Raw genomic sequence first — 21,083 nt, 5'->3', positions numbered from 1 at the left:
TTAGTTGCTGCTAAAGATCCAGCCAGTGGTCGCCAGTTCAGCAGCCAGGTAAGGGGAGGACCACCTTTGTTGTTCTGCTGGCACCATTATGTCCTTCTGTGTCCTGTGTCTTCAGCACCCACCTGGGGTGACTTTGCAATCATTTTTTGTTGTTGTCTGTGTTTTAAAGATTTATTTATTTGAGAGCGTGTGTGCCTGTGAGCAGGGGGAAGGGCAAAGGGGGAGAGTGAATCTCCAACAGACTCTCCACTGAGTGGTGAGCCATACAAGCTGGATGCAGGGCTTGATCCAATTCTTATGGGAAATGAGTTTCCAGGTTTTAAAAAAAATTTTTTTTTAAAGATTTTATTTGAGAGAGAGTGCAAGAGAGAGAAGACAAGTTGGGGGAGGCAGAGGGAGAGAGAGAAGCAGACTCTGCTGAGCAGGAATCCCAATGCAGGGCTCGATCCCACGACCCTGAGATCATGACCTGAACTGCAGGCAGACACCCAACCAACTGAGCCACCCAGGTGTCCTGAGTTTCCAGTTCTTCTGGGAAATGTCAGTCCTAACATTTTGTCACCTGAGATAGCTGAGCATTTGGAACCACCATTTATTATTATAAACTGTACTCAGTTCATGAACCCATATTTTTACTGAGTTGTTTACTTTAGTTGGCACTGGAAGATGACTGAAAGAATTCTCTTTCTTTGGTAGAATCTTAATAATGTTCAAACTCAATAAATACGGACTAGTGCACTATCTTCTAGTGTGCTTTAGTGCACAGTCAGCAAAGCATTTCCCCTTATGAATAAGGTAGTCTTTGTGTATGAAAGGATGGTGGGGGAGAGGAGACTGCATATTCCTGAAGGCAGGGTCAAGACCTGATTTATTTTTGAGTCTTTTATTGGATTTGCCTTTTAACAGATTTTTTAAAACTTTAGTCCCTTGAGTACCAACTTCACAATTTTTGCTGTATCTGTAGAATTCTTAATATTATTTACTGAATATTTTTTTAAAAATCATCTTCCATTTTATTCAGAGCCTCTTTCTAAATCATAGTATTCGTGAAGACCATGGGTGTGATGAGATAGTTTAATGTACAGTATAAGAGAATAAAATTAGGGATCCCTGGGTGGCGCAGCGGTTTGGCGCCTGCCTTTGGCCCAGGGCGCGATCCTGGAGACCCGGGATCGAATCCCACGTCAGGCTCCCAGTGCATGGAGCCTGCTTCTCCCTCTGCCTGTGTCTCTGCCTCTCTCTCTCTCTCTCTCTGTGTGTGTGACTATCATAAATAAATAAAAATTGAAAAAAAATTCTTTAAAAAAAAAAGAATAAAATTAAAACAAGAACCATTAAAATAAAATGTTCTGAAGTTCTCTCACGGGTTTCCCATAGGGAATATTCAGTAATTATTGAGTTAATAATAAATGACCGTCATATGATTCAAGCCCTGCTTCATTCCTTTGCTCTAAGAAATCTCAGGAATGTTTTCAGTTAAAACTTTATCTCCATTTCTTCCTTAGGTCTCCATTTTGTCAGCAATGGAGCTCATTTGGAACCTTTGTGAGATTCTTTTTATTGAAGTAGCCCCAGGTGAGCATGGAATCACCCCTTCACATCATCAGAAGTGTTCCCTTGCCCTTTCCTATTTGTCTTTCCTGCATAGCTGATGAGTTTTATTGCCACGAATGCTCTTTTCATCGTTTTTCATCAGCATAACCAGCAGAAAGCTGTATGTAACACCCAAAGGAGCCTGCCTGCCGTTTTGTCAGTTAGTACAAAAAGTCAGAATGCCTTCTAAAAACCTAAAATATTGGGCAGATGACCCCTCAAAAAACAAAACAAAACAAAAACAAAAACATACTGAACAATGGTGGTGACAAGGGTGGTCAGGATTTATATGATGGACTGGTCAAGCTTAAAAAAGTTCTAGGAGAATCAGGGGAGAGGTGTGGAATGGGTTCTCCCTTCCAGCCTTGGAAAGAACGAACTCTGTCCACTCCTTGATCTCAGACTTCTGGCCTCCAGAAATGTGAAGCAATAAAGATTGGTTGTTTAAAATAAAAAAAATTTTAAAAAGGAAAAAAGTTTTAGGGATGTGAGGAGGGATTAAATGGTGAGAGGAGAATTCTGTCCCCAGTGATTGGGGCAGGGGCAGCCCTACATGTGAACTGTTCACTCCGAATTATTCCATGTTCTTGAGCTAAATTGTGGTTGGTATGGTATCATGGCTTGAGTGGGCTGTCTGTGGAGGTGCGGCAGGCTTTTTTGCATTCTCTTGATGGTTTATGTTTGCTGTTGTCCACAAATGAGTGTTTATAAATAATCTCTGTGAAGTCATAGCTTTTTACTCTTACTCCCACTAAAGCCCTGAGCAATGTGAAACTAAAAATTAGTTGTTTAGTATTTACCTCGTCCAGTATATTTTGAGGGCTGTAGCTATATTTTTATCGTTGTTGCATACTTAGCACCTAATCAATCAATCCCTAACTGGTCATTTCTTACATAGCCATTGAGTATTGCATAGTAGTGATGAATTCGGAATGGAGGGGGTGGTGAGATTCAGCCCTTTCATTTTTTTTTTTAACTTTTTTTTTTTTTTTTAAGATTTTATTTATTTGCTCATGAGAGATACAGGGATAGGGGCAGAGACCTAGGCAGAGGGAGAAGCAGGCTCCCCACAGGTAGCCCAATGCAGGAGTTGATCCCCAAACCCCGGGATCACTCCCTAAGCCGAAGGCAGATGTCTGCTCAGCCGCTGAGCCACCCGGGTGTCCCAGATTCAGCCTTTTCAAAGAGTCATGAAAGGTGGAACTTCCTGGCTCAGAGGAAGTATTTGTAAAGGTCCATTTCGTAGCCCAGTCCTTTATTCAGGACCAAAGGGGTGCCTACCTAAGCGAGATCAGCCACTTCCTACATAGTCATTTGTCTGCCGTACATATTCTGTCTGTGCTTGGGAGGTGGAATTTGCTGCAGATGAAGCTGAGGTTTTTATGTGTAATGAGAGTCTTTCCTCCCAGCTGGCCCTCTCCTCCTTCACCTCCTTGACTGGGTCCGACTGCATGTGTGTGAAGTGGACAGTTTATTGGCAGATGTCCTGGGCAGTGAGAATCCAAGCAAACATGAGAGCTTTTGGAAATTGGTAAGCATCTCTTGCAGTCTGACCCTCCTGACTTCCACCTTGTATTCTGTTTTTCCCAGTGCTTGTTGGTGGTCCTGAGGATTGCCTTCTGAGCCTTGTTTACACTCAGACTGGCTCTTTGGGTCTGTGATTTATGGAGATGCTCTTAGATCTTTTCTTCTCTGCTCCATAGGAGAGTTTAGCACTAAGTTGTCGTGTAAGAGAAGTAATGCTTTATAAACTTTCCAGTAAGCAGGGAAACTTAATTTCTTTGTGAATCTAAGAAACAGAAGAAGTGATAAAACTGATTGATAGAGGCTGGTGGAGGAGTGGGAGGTTAATGTAAATGAGCAGGACGGGTTTTGAGGTGATATAAATGTTCTAAAACTAGATTATAGTGATGGTACGCAACTCTGTAAACTTGGTATATATGTAGGTGAATGTTCATAGTGTGAAAATTATAGCTCCATATAGCTATTAAAAACAAAAAGCTCGATGATCCTGGAGTCATTTTGAATTTTCAGTTTGGAAATCAGTACGTATTTTGGGGCTATGTGTGTATGTATGTATGTATGTATGCTGTGCCTATTGACCTGTGACCTAGTTGGAAGGGACTGGGGAAAAGGTTGCTAGTTGACCTGAATAATGGAAAGTTGATTAAACTTAAAATCTGAAATTCCGGTAAAGAATTGTTACCTGTGATGCTATTTCTGGGCCTTTTGTTGCTGGGAGATCTGTATAAGTGGAGGGAGAGCTTGCTCAGGATATATTGGGCCCAGATTTTGAGTCTCTGATTTATTCACTGAGTATTTATTGAGTGCTCCTATTTGCAAGGCACTGAGGAAACAACCATGACCAAACTGGGCAAAGATTACTGCCCTTATGAAGTTTACATCCTATCCTGGTGGGGAGACAGGAAATCAATACAGAAACAAAATATGCAGCATGCCTCACAGTGAAGCATTGTGGTGTGGAGAGCCGTAAAGCCAAGGTGGGGAATTGGCAATGGTAGAGCCAGGGAATCCAGAAAGGCCTTCCTCATGAGATGATGTGGGAGGAGCGATGCTAGGCCAAAGAAGGGGAGAGAATGTTGCAGACAGACCTGTAGGCACTCCAACCTGAAGGCACAATGAGATGAGGTGCAGTGTTAACGAGAGCATGAGTTGGGGACATAAGGGCAGAGAGTCACAGGGTCAGATCGTAGAGTCCCTAGACTGTCATAAGGACTTTAACTTTGAGAGAGGTAGGAGAGCAGGGTGGTGAGAACATGGTCTGTGGTGCGAGACTGCCTGTGTTAGCATCCTGGCTCTGCCTCTTACTAGCTGTGGGGTCTTAAATGAGTTACTTAACAGTTGTTAGTTTCTTCTGTATAATGCAGATGATAATAAGATTATATTTAAGATTATTTTATTTATGATTAGGGTGCCTGGGTGGCTCAGTCATTTATTTAAGCATCTGACTTCAGCTCAGATCATGATCTTAGGGTCTAGGGATCAAGTTGTGTGGGGCTCCCCACTTAACGGGGAGTCTGCTTGTTCCTCTCCTTCTGCCCCTTCCCCCACTTGTGCATATGTGCTCTCAAATAAGTAAAATCTTTTTTTTTTTTTAAGATTTTTGAAATTTATTTGACAGAGCATAGGCAGAGGGAGTGGCAGGCAGAGAGAGAGAGAGAGAGAGAGAGAGAGAGAGAGAGAAGCAGGCCCCCACTGAGCAGGGAGCCCGATTCGGGACTCGATCCCAGGACCCTGGAATCATGACCTGAGCTGAAGGCAGATGCTTAACCAACAGAGCCACTGAGGTGCCCCTCCAATAATAAAAAATCGTGAAAAAGATTGTTATGGTTAAAGGACATAAATGTGTGTAAGCTAGTTGATAGACCCAACCTCTGAGTCAGATGGGGTTAGGGACATTGGAGGGTTGAGCAGTCATGTCATGATCTGACATAGGTTCTCAAGGCTCTCTGGCTGCCCTACTGAGGATAGAGCAAGGGAGAAGCAGGGACCAGTCTAGATGGTACTAAACCAGGCAAAGATGGTGGTGACCCGGACAAGGATGGGAGCTGAGCAGAGGAGGTGGTGAGAAGTCATTAAATTCTGGATGCAGTTTACAAGTATTATTGATGGGATTTGCTAATAGATTGGACGTGCATGTGTAAGAAATAGGAGAATGTGGGAAAATCAGGTTGGTAAATTGGAGGCAGCCAGGTGTTTACTTTCAGACATGCTACATTTAAGATGCCTGTGAGATCCAAGTGGAGACACTGTCCAGACAGTATGGTATACAAGTCTGGAATCCAGAAAAGGAAGTACAGACTAGAGAGAAATTGGGTATTTGTCCGCATGTATATATTTGGCTTTTTGAGCATGACTTAGTACAGGAAAATGTTACTTTGTATGTTTTACATATTGTGTGTATATATTGTTGGTTGTCATTAGTCATGACAGGGTCTATAAAATTGCCTGGAACATGTATTAATGATAACCAGTGCAAGGTTCTTTGAGCCTCTAATCTCATTTTTGTCACCTGATCAGTGTATAACCTTGTTTTATGTATGTTTTTATTTAAAGACACCTTATTTGATATACATTATTGACTCATTAACATTGAACTTATGGCCAACAACACTGTATTGCATGCCTGAATGAAGCTTATCTAACATACATTTTCTACTTATGGACCATCATCCATTCTTAGCACTTAGAAACACTGTGTAGCACTTAGCACTATGCTTGGAGGCTCAACAAAAAGCACAAAAATACAAAAAAAAAAAAAAAGATACTAGATAGATCCTTTTTTTTTTTTAAAAAAAAGATTTTATTTATTCATGAAAGAGAGAGAGGCAGAGACACAGGCAGAGGGAGAAGCAGGCCCCATGCAGGGAGCCTGCTGTGGGTCTCGATCTTGGGACCCCAGGATCACACTCTGGGTCGAAGGCAGGCACTAAATCGCTGAGCCACCCAGGGATCCCCTAGATAGATCCTGAAAAAGACACTTGTTTAGTTTGAGAGTTGATGATTTTTGGGGTTACAAATGAATGTTAACAAATAGGCAAATTCACAAATACGAAATCTCTGAATAAAGAGGATTGACTATATTGATTGACTATATTGTATGTGTGTGTACATATTTTTTATTTGAACTAAAACTTTTATGAACCAATCTTTATTTGATGTACTATGCCGTTTTCTGTTTCATTCATTTATTTATTAAGTAAATTCTGCATCCAGTGTGGGGCTTGAACTCATGATCCCAAGATTAAGAGTTACATGCTCTACTCGACTGATCTAGCCAGGTGTCCGCATTTCATTTATTTTTAAAAATTTGGTTGCAGTCTGCTGGAACCCAATCAGATTGGGTTATAACATGCAGTTTGAAAAGCATGGTCTAGTTTAAAACCATTAGACTGGATGAGCTAGACTACTGCTGGAGAGAAGAAACTATCATATGTCCACAAGCCTGGGAAACCAAAGTGTGGATTGAGGAGACTGGCTTCTGGCCTCCATGCAATATTCATGTTCTTGTGTGTCCTCCCAGGTGACCATCTTGGTGCTACAGGGCCGGCTGGATGAGGCTCGGCAGATGCTCTCCAAGGAAGCTGATGCCAACCCCTCCTCTGCAGGCATGTGCCGAATCCTGGGGGACCTGATGAGGACAATGCCCGTTCTCAGTGTATGTAGGAGCAGCCCTGCTTTGCTGGGTCACATGAGAGGGATTTGTTCATTAAGCACAGGGGGTTACTGTAGTGACAGCATCTCACTGTGTCTCTCCCCTTAGCCTGGTAACACCCAGACACTGACAGAGCTGGAGCTGAAGTGGCAGCATTGGCATGAGGAATGTGAGCGTCACCTCCAGGACAGCACATTTGCTGCCAGCCCTCACCTGGAGTCTCTCTGCAAGGTCAGTGGGAAGGAAGTCCACGTTGGGGTCCAGGTTGGAGCTGTGACATCCAGCACAACAACAGCAGGAACACAGTCCTCTTTGGACAGGCTGTCCATTAGCTCTGCCAGGAAGGAGAGAGCTTTCAGACCAGGTGTTCTTATTGAGATCGGGGGGGGGGGGTTGGGGGTGGGGGGGTGGTTTCTGGTTTCTTTTAATTTTATTTAGTTGAGAGAGAGAGAGATAATAAGCCAGAGAGGGGGAGAAGCAGGCTCCTTGCTGAGCAGAGAGCCCAATGTAGGGGTCAATCCCAGGACCAGGATCATGACCTGAGCCAAAGGCAGGCACTTAACCAACTGAGCCACCTAGTGCCCAAAGTCAAGAGAGTTAACAGAGAAGTTGGCTCTGGAACTGAGAGAAGATGTCTCTTTCCTTAGATCTTGCTAGGAGATGAAGCCGCCTTGTTGGAGCAAAAGGAGCTTCTGAATAACTGGTATCATTTCCTAGTGACCCGGCTCCTGTATTCTCATCCCACAGTAAAACCCATTGACCTGCACCTTTATGCCCAGGTGAGCCTGAACTCCAAGGGATGGTGGTGGGTAATAGGAATCCTGGGGGCTAGGTCATTTTCAGCGTGCGACCTCTTTGAGTTGAACCTCCCTGAAGAACAGGAAAGGTCTTTCCTTTGCTCCCCCCATCTTTTATTTTTATAGTAACCTCTACCCCCAACATGGGGCTCAAACTCATGACCCTAGAGATCAAGAGTTACACATTCTTCCAACTGAGCCAGCCAGGTGCCCCATTTTTGAAGGACCCCATTGCCCTTCTCCAGGGTTCCCTACACAGCAGCCCTGCCTGCCCCCTTGAGTCTCTCTTTCCATCTGGGAATTGAGTTCCAGTTCCGTCACCACCTTTCCACAGTCCAGCCTTGACCTGTTTCTGGGAGGTGAGAGCAGCCCAGAACCCCTGGACAACATCTTGTTGGCCGCCTTTGAGTTTGACATCCACCAAGTGATCAAGGAGTGCAGGTAGGACCTGCTGTGCCACCACCCTTGGCTGTTTTTAGGAGTACAGTTTGGGACACTAAGTATACTCGGGGTTCTGCAACATCACCGTCATCCTTTCTTAGAATGTCTCATTCCTTCTTACTGGTGTCTTAACTTTCTTTCCACTGACCTGCTCCACTCCTGAGCCACATGCAGGTAGATAATGGCTGCTCTCTGGACAAGCTTGGGGACCTTCCTGGGGCTCAAGTCCTACTGTGTTTATAATAGTTTTCATTTCAGGATTGTTTACTTGAACAACATTGCAGTAGGTTACTTTGATATTTAAAACCAAGAAAAACCCAGCAAGCCTATTTCTTGGAACCTGGTGGGTATTCAAACCACCTTAAGAGAAAGCGCTTCTCAATAGTCTCCCTTTCAGGTCTCCCTTTCTGGTGACCTGTGGGCTGTCACACTCTGGCTGAGTCTGTTTAGCGCAGGGGTTCCACACCACCCCTCTCCTCAAGCAGGTAGGTATCTTATCAGTGCATTGGACCTTTAGCAAGGTGGGAATGGGAGTGTCAGACAGAATGAATCAAAGGTACAAGGTGTCAGAAATTTCCATATATAGTAAGTGAGACAGTTTGGCATCCCTTCTTATGCAGCCTGGTCAAGTGGCTACTGCATTGAAGACTCCCGGAAGGAAGACCATTGGGAACTACAGCAGATGACCTTGCTCAGTATTGAATTCATTGACCTCAACTGGATCTTACTCAGCAGATCTGGGCAGTGGGGAAGGGGTCCCTTCCTGTGATGCTCCTCTTGTTTGAGCCAGAAGAAAGCCAAGATTTCCAGAAAATAGAGCTAGATTTGGAGAAAGAAAACTGGGTTCTGTGTTCATATTCTTTTCACAGACATGTAGCTGGAGCTGAAAGATGACTTCCAGAATCCGGCTGTTTGCAGGGTGGGGAGGGGAGGTGCATCTGCACAGAGCAGTTAGCGAGAATAACTTACAAAGGTGCACACACATGTCATTATTTGGCTTTGTCATTGTCTCTGCCTATTATTCAAAGTAATGGGCATTCCTAAATATACTTAGTCTGTTACAGCAGTGGGTTATTTCTACCAGGACTTCCTTCCTAAGCCACGTTTGAATTTTTGGGAACAAATCAGATTTGAGCAGAACCGGAAGGAAGGACAATGAAAAGAGAAAGCACCCTGTTCTCTGCAGTGACAGTAGAAGAAAGAGAGGGTGTCAGTGAAGAGGTGGGGCTTTGATGAATGCCACAGAAAATGGCATCACCCTCCTGCCAGTCACACATAAGGAAGGATCAGTCTCGGGACACCTGGGTGGCTCAGCAGTTAAAGTGCCTGCCTTCAGCTCAGGGCGTGATCCTGGAGTCCCAGGATCAAGTCCCACATCGGGCTCCCTGCATGGATCCCGCTTCAACCTCTGCCTGTGTCTCTGCCTCTTTCTCTCTGTGTGTCTCTCATGAATAAATAAATTTAAAAAAAAAAAAAAAAAAGGAAGGATCAGTCTCTTGGCCCCTTAGTCTGGGCCTGTGTCTAGCCTGGTGAGCAGGAAAGGGTCTAAAGTATTTCTGTTTCCAGTAAATTTTGGAGCTTGGGTTTTTCTGATCAGGAAGCTACTTCCTACTCTATTCTGAAAGAGGTATCATACTGTAAGTCCTAGGACCTTATCTCAAGAATTGGAGGATAGGCTGAAGTATCTTCAGATTAGCAGAGTTTTAGAAATGTGCCATCCTGGATGGGGAAGGATTGGATTTGGGGTCCTGTGAGCACTTGATTTTTCTTGAGTTATACTAGTCAGACCCAAAGTTCCTGGGAAAACAGGGAAAGTCTGGGGTTGGGCCAGTGGGCTGGTGATGTAGGTAAGTCTTACTGATTTATTTGGGTGTGATGTCAACTGAGTTCATGACTAGCCTGTAAAGGGGAATGAGGGGAATCTTTTTTTTTTTTTTAAGATTTGACTTATTTATTCATGAAAGACACACAAAGAGAGGCAGAGACATAGGCAGAGGGAGAAGCAGGCTCCCCATGGGGAGCTGGATTTGGGATTTGATCCCAGGATTCTGGGTCCTGAGTTGAAGGCAGATGCTTAGCCACTGAGCCACCCAGGTGTCCCCAGGGGAATCCTTTTAAAGAGGCCAGAAGGGAGATTTCTAAATGGGTACCTGATGATCCCCATGTTAACTCTGCCAGACCTCTGGGGCGGGAAGGGCAATGAAGGGTTCTGAAGTAGACCATAGGCCTACTTCATCAGCCTCTTCTGTAGGGCCACATGTTTGCCTATTATCCCCACAGCTAAAAGGAGAAGTCTGGAATCTGAGTGTTCATTTCCTCCCCCTGCTTTATAGTGTCCTCTAAAAGCCAGTTCTTTGCTATCTGGCAAGAGGAAATAGGGAGCTGGCATAGAATTCACCAGGAGCTGGGCAAGATGTCAGCTTTCTGGTGCCCTTAAAGTCCTCCCAAATATTGAACTGGAAGGAAACCAGTCTTCTTCAAAAACTAAGAAGTCCAGTTTAATGTTTGTCTAATCTAGAATCTTCTTGCTGGACCTTTGGCCTGGCCCATAATATTGGCTGCAGTGGTGTGTAGACAGACCCTCACGCACCATTTGCAGAAGGTCCACAACTGCCTGAGCTCAGGTAGGCAGTGGTTGCTGCAGAGCCACCAAAACGAGAGGAGTTGGGGCGAGGGGACAGCAGTGGCTCCAGTACAGGGCAGACAGTCCACGGGAAAACTAGTATCCTTTGGGTAGGACCTTACCCTGGCTGTCTCCCCAGCTCCAGAGTTCTTTTTTAGCAGAGGCCACCCCAGAGCTGTTAATTAAGCCTTCCTCAAACATCTTTGAATGAGGAGGCTGTTTTCCTGGCCTGTACGGAGGAGATAAGGCCAGGAGATTGCTTTTGGGATTCTCTGTTAAACGTGTATAAAGCTCCCAGATCTGTTGTTGAGACTTATTTAGCTCTACAGGGAGGATGTGACAGCCTTGTTCAGCACTCTGTCCAGTCTTGGTCACTCAAACTGTGTCATTAGCGCTCTGCCTTCAGTGGTCACTGTCTTGCAGCCTTGGAAGCTACTGTATCCCCTTGGAAAGATGCTGGAGGGCTGCCAGACTGAGGCATGCTGTGGCCCACTGGCTGGCTGTCTCACCAGAACCATGAGCATCAGTCTGGGTAACAGCAGCTGTTCACAAGGGCTGAGCTGTCATTTCCCCATACTCATTCTTTATACCCCACACCATGCCAACCTTTGAGATTATAGCAGTTTTCCTTGTATTCTTGAATTTATAACCTAGGCTAGATGTGTGGTACCCCTTAAGAGAGGACTTTATATCAGATTGGAAGGTGAGGAAAGAATTCTTGAAGGAGGCTTCACTTAAGTTGAGTCCTAGAAAGCTCAGCAAAGAACAGAAAAGGTCATTTTAGGCAGAGAGAAAAGCATGGGGAAAGACCCAGGCAGGAAAGAAAGCCTGTAACCTGCTGAAGGAACTGCACACATCTGCACACATCTCTTAGAACCAAAGACTAAGTAAGGGGTTGAAGTGACAAAGATCAGAAAGGAGTCAGATTATCAAGAACCAAATAGATACACTGTACTCAGTAGTTTTGATTAAATCCTAATGGGGAGCCCCTGAGGATTTTGAGTAGGTTAATGCTGTGAAATTTGTATTTGAGAAGGAGCAATCTGAAGAGTATGGAGAACAGCAGGGCTGGTAGCTGGGAGACCAGTCCTAAGACTAATAAAAATCACCCATGTAGAAAATGGTTAATAATTACAGTAATGGTGGGCAGCCCGGGTGGCTCAGCGGTTTAGCGCCTGCCTTCAGACCAGGGCATGATTCTGGAGACCCCGGATCAAGTCCCACGTCAGGCTCCCTGCATGGAGCCTGCCTCTCCCTGTGTCTCTGTGTCTCTGTGTCTCTCTCTCATGAATGAATGAATGAATGAATGAATGAATGAATGAATAAATAAATAAAATTTAAAAAATAATAATTACAGTAATGGTGATACTAGTTAACATTTATTAGACTAAGAACTTTTACGGATTATTTCAGTGTATCTTGGAACAGACTTTTGAGGTAGGTGCTGTTTTTTCATGCCTATTTTACAAATGAGAGCAGTGATGGCTGGTAAAGTCACATTGTTAGTTCTCAAAGGCACTGTGGTTATTTGGATCCAAAGTCATTTGCTAAAGTCCATACTGTTTGCTGAGCTCTTAAGCATTAACAGGCCACCAAGAAGTCCTATATTAGCTCAACTTCAAAATTATCTCCCAGCCAGCTTCTTCTCATTCCCTCCTTAGCTGCCACCCTAGCCCAGCCACCATTATTAATAGCCCAGACTATTGCAAGTAACCCATGATTGGCTTTGTCACTAACCATATCTCTACATTGTTTGCACAGAACAGTTTGAGCATTCCTTTTAGTCTTTTTTTTTTTTAAGAGTTTTATTTTTTTTTAATTTCTATTTATTCATTTATGATAGTCACACACAGAGAGAGAGAGGCAGAGACACAGGCAGAGGGAGAAGCAGGCTCCATGCACCGGGAGCCCGACGTGGGATTCGATCCCGGGTCTCCAGGATCGTGCCCCGGGCCAAAGGCAGGCGCCAAACCGCTGCGCCACCCAGGGATCCCCCTTTTAGTCTTTTTTTTTTCAAGGTTTTCTTTTTTTTTTTTTTTTTAAGATTTCATTTATTTATTCATGAAGACACAGAGGAGGGGAGAGAGTGAGAGAGAGGCAGAGGGAGAAGCAGACTCCATGAAGGGATCCTGATGTGGGACTCGATCCCGGGTCTCCAGGATCATGCTCTGGGCTGCAGGCGGTGCTAACCTGCTGCACCACAGGGCTGCCCTCAAGGTTTTGTTTAAGAGAGATAAGTTGGGGAGCAGGGGGAGAGGGACAAGCAGACTGCGCTGAGCATGGAGCCCAATCATGTGTTTAATCCCATGACCCTGAAATCGGGATCTCAGCTAAAATCTAGAGTCAGATGCTCCACTGAATGAGACACCCAGGCACTCCTTATTTTCTTTAGATTTTCTTTATTCATAAGAGAATCCCAGAGAGAGGCAGAAACATAGGCAGAGGGAGAAGCAGGCTCCCTGTGGGGAACCGATGTGGGACTCAATCCCGGGATCCTGGAATCATGACCTGAGCCAAAGGCAGACGCTTATACTGAGCCACCAGGCATCCCACGTTTTTCGTTTTAAGTTTTTATTTAAATTCCAGTTAGTTGGGCAGCCCCAGTGGTGCAGCAGTTTAGCGCTGTCTAATAAAGTCTTAAAAAAGAAATCTTCATCACTTATTTCTCCCACCTCCCCATCCACCTCCTCTCTGGTAACTAGCAGCTTATTCACTATCATTAAGAGTCTCTTTCTTGGTTTGTCTCTTTCACTCCTTTTTTCTCCCCCTTTGCTCATTTGTTTTATTTAAGATTTTATTTTGAAGTAATCTCTATACCCATTGTGGGGCCCCTCACTCAAAACTGAGCTCAAGAGTCTCAAGCTCTACCAATTGAGCCAGCCAGGTGCCTTGGTTTGTTTTTTATTTTTTATCTTTTATTTATTATTTTTTTTAAAGATTTTTAATTTATTCATTAGAGACACAGAGAAAGAGGGAGGCAGAGACACAGGCAGAGGAAGAAGCAGGCTTCCCGCAAGGACCCCAATGCAGGACCTGATCCCAGGACCCCTGGTATTACAACCTGAGCCAAAGGCAAATGCTCAACCGCTGAGCCACCCAGGCACCCCTGTTTTGTTTTTTAAATTACACACGAGTAATAAATAAAATCTTTACGGGGGGAGTGCAGCCTTGGCGGCGCAGCAGTTTGGCGCTGCCTGCCGCCTAGGGTGTGATCCTGGAGACCTGGGATCGAGTCCTGCTTCGGGCTCCCTGGGTGGAGCCTGCTTCTCCCTCTGCCTGTGTCTCTGCCTCTCTCTCTCTGTGTCTATGAATAAATAAATAAAATCTTTAAAAATAAATAAATAAATAAATTACACATGAGTGAAATCAAATGGTATTTCACTTTCTCTGGTTGATTTATTTCACTTAGTACAGTACTGTTTAGCTCCATCCTTGTTGTTACAAATGGAAAGATTTCATTCTTTTTTGTGGCTCTTACTGCATTGCGTATATGTACCACATCTTTATCCATTCATCAGTCGATGGACATTTGGGCACTTGCCATCTTTTGGCTATTGTAGATAATTCTGCAATAAACATTGGAGTACACGTACCCCTTTGAATTAGTATTTTTGTATCTTTTGGGTAAATACCTAGTAGTGCAATTGCTGGGTCATGGAATAGTTGTATTTTTAACTTTTTTACAAAGTAAGCTCTATACCCATGTGTGGCTTGAACTTGTGACCCCAAGATCAAGAGTCACACAGTCTACTGACTGAGCCAGACACCCCCTCTACCTTTAAGGGTTTTTTTTTTTTTTTAAGATTTTATTTATTCATGAGAGACAGAGAGAGAGAGACAGAGGCAGAAGCAGGCTCCATGCAAGGAGCCAGATGTGGGACTTGATCCCAGGATTACGCCCTGAGCTGAAGGCAGACGCTTAACTGCTGAGCCACTCAGGCATCCATACTTTTAAGTTTTTGAGAAACATCCATACTGTTTTCCACCAGTTTGTATTTCCACCAACTGCGCATAGGGCTCCCCTTTCTCCACATCCTTGCCAACTGATCTGTTGTTTCTTGTGTTGATTTTAGCCATTGTGACAGGTGTGAGCTGATATGTCATTGTGGTTTTGATTTGCCAGTCTTCTCAGTGTTAAACCAGGTTTTCCTGCTTTCTGACCCAGTGGCTTCCCATCACAAGGCCCTAAGTGAGCTGGCCTCTGCTTACCTCGAAGTTTGAGTCACATGGGCTTCATTTTGAAGTAAAAACAAGACTTTCTACTCCAGAGCCTTTACACTGACTATTGCCCCTATTTCAGGAGGGCTCCTTTTCCTTGTTTTCCTGTGGCAGGCTCCCTGTCTCCTCCAACCCTCTGTTTAAATAACTATTCTCGATTCATTTTCTATATGTAGCTTATTCTAGAGGGGTGGACTGTGCATGTAGTTGTGTATGTGGGGAGATATCTTGTATATATATTTTGTAGGTTTATTCACCTTATTTAATATTCTACCTTAGGACCAGCTTTTTTTTTTTTTTTTTTTTTTTTTAGTTTTTATTAATTTAGAGAAAGAATGCTAGTGCTTTAGAGCAGAAGTAAGGGAGGAAGAAGGAGAATCTCAAGCAGACTCCTTGCTGAGCTTGGAGCCTGATAGGGGCTTGATCCCACAACCCTGAGATATGACTTGAGCCCAAATCAGGAGTGGGATGCTTAACCGAGCCACCCAGGTATTCCATGGGACTGGCTACTCTTGATTTCAGCTGTTACTTTTGAATTTTTCATAACTTAAGTTTCTAAAGATAGCTTCAGTGTCTCAAAGCACTGTACTGACCATCATAATTCCTCCACTTTGGCATTCAAGCTAAAATTAAAAGAATAACTAGCCAGTCACTTAGTAGCAGGTCTGGATTTGAACCAATTTGCAGTGTGGATAAAGCATATCCATGGTGGTCAGGAAGCAGTTTAGTAGGGATTAGCAATGTGTTAACCTCAATTTCAGATTTGCTGATTTTTATATTTATAGAGCACTAGTCAAAGGAATCTTTTTTAAGATTTTATTTATTTATTCATGAGAGACACAGAGATTGAGAGAGAGAGAGGCAGAGACACAGGCAAAGGGAGAAGCAGGCTCCATGCAGGGAGCCCGATCGGGACTTGATCCCAGGACTCCAGGATCACGTCCTGGGCTGAAGGCAGGCGCTAAACTGCTGAGCCACCCAAGGATCCCCATGGAATCTTTTTTTTTTTTTTTTTTAAAGGATGTATCTGAGAGAACACGTGAGGGGGAGCACAAGTTGGGGGAATTTTATTTATTTGAGAGAGAGCCAGCAGCAGAGAGCATGAGTAAAGAGGAGAAGGGGGAAGCAGGCACCCCACTGAGTAGGGAACTACATATGGGGCTGGATCCCAGGACCCCGGAGTCATGACCTGAGCCAAAGGAAGATGCTTAACTGACTGAGCCACCCAGGTGCCCCTTGGTTACTTTTTTAAAGATTTATTTTAGAGAACAAGAGAGGACTGTGTGTGCATTTTGAGGGGGTGCACAAGGGGGGAGAGGGAAAGAATCTCAAGCAGACTCCCCACAGAGCATGGAGCCTGATGCAGGGTTCAGTCCATGACCCTGAGATCATGATGAGCCAAAATCATGACTGGGATGCTTAACTGGGGCACCCAAGTGCCCCAGTGTTTGTCTTTTACTCTTAGGAAAGTGGAGTTTTAATGATTGCTTTCTATAACAAAATCAAATGTAAGTAAAGTGGAAGCAGACTATCAAGGTAGATAGTTTCAAGGTATAATCATGCATTAAGGTAAAAATTTCTGCTTTCATGATCTAGAATAGAGATTGGTTTACACTGAATTACTGAACAAATGTTCAAAACTTACGCCTTGTTCTTAGGGCTTTGGATCCTCAAATATTCCATCTGTTCCAGGATTCCACCATTAGGGAATGCTCTTGTTTCTTGGTTTCAACTCAGGTCATGATTTCAGGGTCATGGGATCAAGCCCTGCATTGGGCTCTGTGCTGAGTGAGGAGTCTGCTTGAGATTCTGTCCCTCTCCACCTTCACGTGTACTTGCACCCTAAAATAAAATCTTTAAAAAAAAAAGTATATTTTCCAATATTCTTTTTTTTTTTTTTTAAAGACTTTATTTATTCATGAGAGACAGAGAACGAGAGAGGCAGACACAGGCAGAGGGAGAAGCAGGCTCCATGCAGGGAGCCCGAATGGGACTCGATCCTGGGTCTTCAGGATCATACCCTGGGTCGAAGGCAGACGCTAAACCGCAGAGCCACTCAGGGATCCCGTTTTTGGCAATTTTCAAAAACACCTTTTCTTGTATTTTTTTATATTTCCACAATCATCCTTCAATACTAAGAGTTCTATAAATTACTTGCTACACAAAGTCCTATCATGCTCAAGTTTTCAAAGAGTACTTCCTTGATCCAAGTTCTCCTTTAGTTATGGCTCTCCTAATTTTGTAATTCTGTGTTCCTTTCTGACCTTGTTCTTTTTAGACAGGAGTCCCAATAAATAAGATCTTCTGTTTGGTGAGGAGCCTGCTGCTTCTCCCTCTCCTCACTCATGCTCTCTACTACTCTCTCTCTCTCAAATAAATAAAAAAGTAAAAAAAAAAAAAAACAAAAAAACAGTCAAGCATTATATACAAAGAGAAAGGCCTATGCCAAGTAACAAATGAGTAATATAACCAGAAATGATGTATGTACATACAGTAAGTGCAGTGGAATACTCTATACAGCATGATGCAGGGTGTTTTCAAACAACTGATGATGTAAAACAGTGATTTCCAAGGCATTTACTTAATCAGACCTTTAGAGGGCCCTAGAAACCTTCACTTTTAACAAGGGCCCCAGGAACTTCTAGGTTTTGATTAAAAGTGTGGTTTGGGGGAGGACTTCACCTTCCTTGTGGCCAGAGTACATATACGATAAAATTATAAATCTTGTAATTGAACAAAATTTCTTTATACAAAGTACTAATAGAAACCTAAACAAAAGATGGTTTTTAAAAGTATCGTGTATATATATATATATATTTTTTAATTTATTTATTTTTATTCATGATAGTCACAGAGAGAGAGGCAGAGACACAGGCAGAAGGAGAAGCAGGCTCCATGCATCAGGAGCCGGATGTGGGATTCGATCCTGGGTCTCCAGGATCGTGCCCTGGACCAAAGGCAGGCGCCAAATCGCTGCGCCACCCAGGGATCTCTCTCTCTCTATATATATATACATATATGTATATATATATAGTTATATTCATAAAGTATATTAATCAAAAGCTGTACAATGAGAAGCATTATTTTTTTTAATTTTTATTTATTTATGATAGAGAGAGAGAGGCAGGCAGAGACCTAGGCAGAGGGAGAAGCAGGCTCCATGCACCAGGAGCCCGATGTGGGATTCGATCCGGGGTCTCCAGGATCGTGCCCTGGGCCAAAGGCAGGCGCTAATACCACTGCGCCACCCAGGGATCCCATGAGAAGCATTAATAGTGAAGCCAGCTGCAAATATATTCCTTTGAAGTCCATGTTTCCTCAAGCATCAAAAACTACCAGTCTTAGTCTTTTGTTGATTTCTGTATTTTTGATGTATTAGTTTCAGGTTTACAACATTTGACAATTCTGTACATCACAAAATGTTCACCACCAGAAGTGCAGTTACCATGCATTACCACATAAAGTTAGCATAGCTGTACTTTTCATTTGCATAAATCACTCATAACTGGAAGTTTGTACCTTTTCACGTAGTTCTCTGGTTCCCTACCTCCCTCTGTCTGATAACCACCAGTTTGTTCTCTGTGTTTATTAAGTCTATCTCTGTTTCTTTTTTTTTTTTTTTTTTTTACACATTATTTTGTATCCACATTCTCTGCATGTGATTGGATCCCTGAATTTTATTTTCACTGTGACATTTTCCAGAGATCTAGATTGTTGGTTACCACTTTGAGGGCTTACCATCCTTCTGAGTATCCACTGTCCGTCCCCACATAGCACAGAGAAACTTCTCGCTGTGTGCTTCCAGACATATTTTCACTTGTCATTGTCCCTCCCATCCTTTTATGCAAAGCATATGCAGGCTCACATGGGCCATATAGTCACCCTGACTCTCCTTCTTGCCCTGGTGTTTGAATCTGTAGCATTGCTCTGAGCAACTGGTGGTTTGTGGCCCATCTGACAGACCTGCTGGATCACTGCAAGCTCCTCCAGTCGCACAACCTGTAGTAAGTGTGTGGCAGCCATGCCTGCCCTTGGGTTGGGCTGTGGGAGGGCCCTGAATGGAGCAGGCCAGGGGTTTGGGTCTCCTGTTATGTTTTCTTTCAGCTTTGGATCTAACATGAGAGAGTTCCTCCTGCTGGAATACGCCTCAGGACTGTTTGCTCATCATAGGTAGGAAAGCCCCAGGGATATGAGGTGCTTTTTAGCATGGATGTACCACTGGGTCTTGGATTGTGTTCTCCCCTGTCTGGTTCCCTGAAGGCAACGGGTCCAGGGGAGGAGCCATTTTGGTGCCAGTCCCCAAGCTCCAGGGCAGCACATGGGCTCATCAGTCACTCCTGTCTGTCCTTGGATGTTTGCAGCCTGTGGCAGCTGGGAGTGGACTACTTTGACTACTGCCCTGAGTTTGGCCGAGTTTCCTTGGAGCTGCACATTGAGCGGATCCCCCTGAGCACTGAGCAGAAAGCTCTCAAAGTGCTGCGGATTTGTGAGCAGCGGCAGATGACTGAGCAAGGTGAGCCCACCCTCCTCCTGCATGCTTGCTGCTCATGCTGCTCTGGCCGGACTGGAGAAAGGCTGGGCAGTGGGTGCCAAGAGATAAGCCAAAACAGGGAAATTATTGAGGAAGGACAAATGGCTAGGGAGGTGTCAGGACTTAGAAGCAGAGGAGCACATGGCCTTTTAAAAAGATCCTGACCCACTTCCTCTCTCCTGCTTACTCTAAGAAGGTCAGGACTGAGGTCAGCTTGGAATTTACTTCTCCCAGGTGGGTTGCTGTTGCTAGCTAAGACTGTCTCAGTGGGGAAGCAGGATCAGTCGCAGCTCAGGAAGAGCACAAAAAGAAAGCTGTTCTATTTCGCCCTCTCCTTTCACTGTTGAGGGATAAAAACCCAAGTTCTTTCTAGAGGCATCTGCTTGCGTATGACCATCTCTGAAAACGTATGGGTGGCATTCAAAACCCAAAGGATGTTTTTGGCACCTGGACAGATGCCCTACTAGCTGACCTGTGGGGAGCAATAAAAATCTTTTTGTACCCCTAAAATCAAACCCACTCACAAGGCCATTCCTGCCAGGATGGGTCATAGTGTTAATAGAGCCAGGAGGCAATTTATAAGCCCCAGAGTCCCCAGTGTTGGCAACAAGTTGTATTTGGAACCTGTGAAGAGGCTGCGGAAAGCTCAGAGGAGAGAGAAGCCTACTCCTATCTGGCAAGGTTCAAGAATGGCCTGATCTGCAGGGTGAAAAGTTCACCTTCTTTCTTTTTCCTTACAAAGTCCGCAGCATTTGTAAGATCTTAGCCATGAAAGCTGTCCGCAACAATCGCCTGGGCTCTGCCCTATCTTGGAGCATCCGAGCCAAAGATGCTGCCTTTGCCACGCTGGTGTCAGACAGGTGGGCTCAACCTCTCTTGGCTTTCTGGGGACTGTCTAGGAAGTCGGGAGGCTGAGGAAGGTGGCCTGGGACCGCCACTCAGACCTCTGGGCCGGGCCTGGCAGGTTCCTCAAGGATTACTGTGAGCGAGGCTGCTTTTCTGATCTGGATCTCATTGACAACCTGGGGCCAGCCATGATGCTCAGTGACCGACTGACCTTCTTGGGTGAGTCTTTGGGCTCTGTCCCTCGGACCTTCAGCACAGTGATGGGTTGTGCAGATGGGAGGGACTGATTTAGGCTTCTCCAGTGTTTCCTTCCTGTTGAGCCCAAATTCCTTGAACTACATATGCCAGACTGTACAAAGCATATTTTCTGGAAACATTTCCTAGTAGTGTCAAACTTGAGAAAAAGGTACAAGAGTAGTATAAGAAGTAAGGAGCTCCCATGTACGCTTTCTCGAAATTCACCATTTTTATTTTGCCTCATTTATTATTCTCTTAGGTTTTGGGGGAGTAATCTGAAAGTTGGAGAGTTTGTTCCCCTTTCTTTATAAATACTTGAGCACGTGTTTCCTAAGAGAAGCACATCCTCTTCTAGAACTAGCTATCCGAACGTACTGCTCTCATAAAATCTCTAGTCCATGTTCTGGTTATATCAGCTCTCCCAGCGATGGCTTTTGTCACGTCCACATTCACAAATTCAGTTTTCCTGTCTCTGTAGTGCTTCTGCATTTCTTAGTGCTTCTGCACTTCTTCACCTTGACATTTTTTTTTAAAGATTTTTATTTATTCATGAAAGAGAGAGAGAGACAGGCAGAGGGAGAAGCAGGCTCCATGCAGGGAGCCCGATGTGTGGGACTCGAT

The 21,083-nt window shown here is 44.2% G+C and overlaps 1 protein-coding gene across 4 annotated transcripts in view; it reads left to right on the top strand.

Moving 5' to 3' along the window:
* The window catches only part of NUP85 (nucleoporin 85), a 44,840-nt gene that overhangs the window by 22,179 nt on the left and 1,578 nt on the right, over window positions 1-21,083 (top strand). For all 4 annotated transcript variants that reach the window (XM_025999718.2, XM_072746660.1, XM_025999717.2 and 1 more), the window contains 12 exons: window positions 5-48; window positions 1,506-1,575; window positions 3,003-3,124; window positions 6,638-6,772; window positions 6,878-7,000; window positions 7,417-7,548; window positions 7,901-8,007; window positions 18,769-18,852; window positions 18,953-19,018; window positions 19,210-19,361; window positions 20,122-20,239; window positions 20,344-20,444. In XM_025999718.2, the coding sequence (XP_025855503.1) occupies window positions 5-48; window positions 1,506-1,575; window positions 3,003-3,124; window positions 6,638-6,772; window positions 6,878-7,000; window positions 7,417-7,548; window positions 7,901-8,007; window positions 18,769-18,852; window positions 18,953-19,018; window positions 19,210-19,361; window positions 20,122-20,239; window positions 20,344-20,444 (1,254 nt within the window). The remainder of the gene's footprint in view (window positions 1-4; window positions 49-1,505; window positions 1,576-3,002; window positions 3,125-6,637; window positions 6,773-6,877; window positions 7,001-7,416; window positions 7,549-7,900; window positions 8,008-18,768; window positions 18,853-18,952; window positions 19,019-19,209; window positions 19,362-20,121; window positions 20,240-20,343; window positions 20,445-21,083) is intronic.

This window comes from Vulpes vulpes, chromosome 2, assembly GCF_048418805.1.
Source record: "Vulpes vulpes isolate BD-2025 chromosome 2, VulVul3, whole genome shotgun sequence".
Classification (NCBI taxonomy): Eukaryota; Metazoa; Chordata; class Mammalia; order Carnivora; family Canidae; genus Vulpes; species Vulpes vulpes.
Note: the sequence above shows the minus strand (reverse complement) of the source record. Positions and strands in the feature narration are given on the sequence as shown.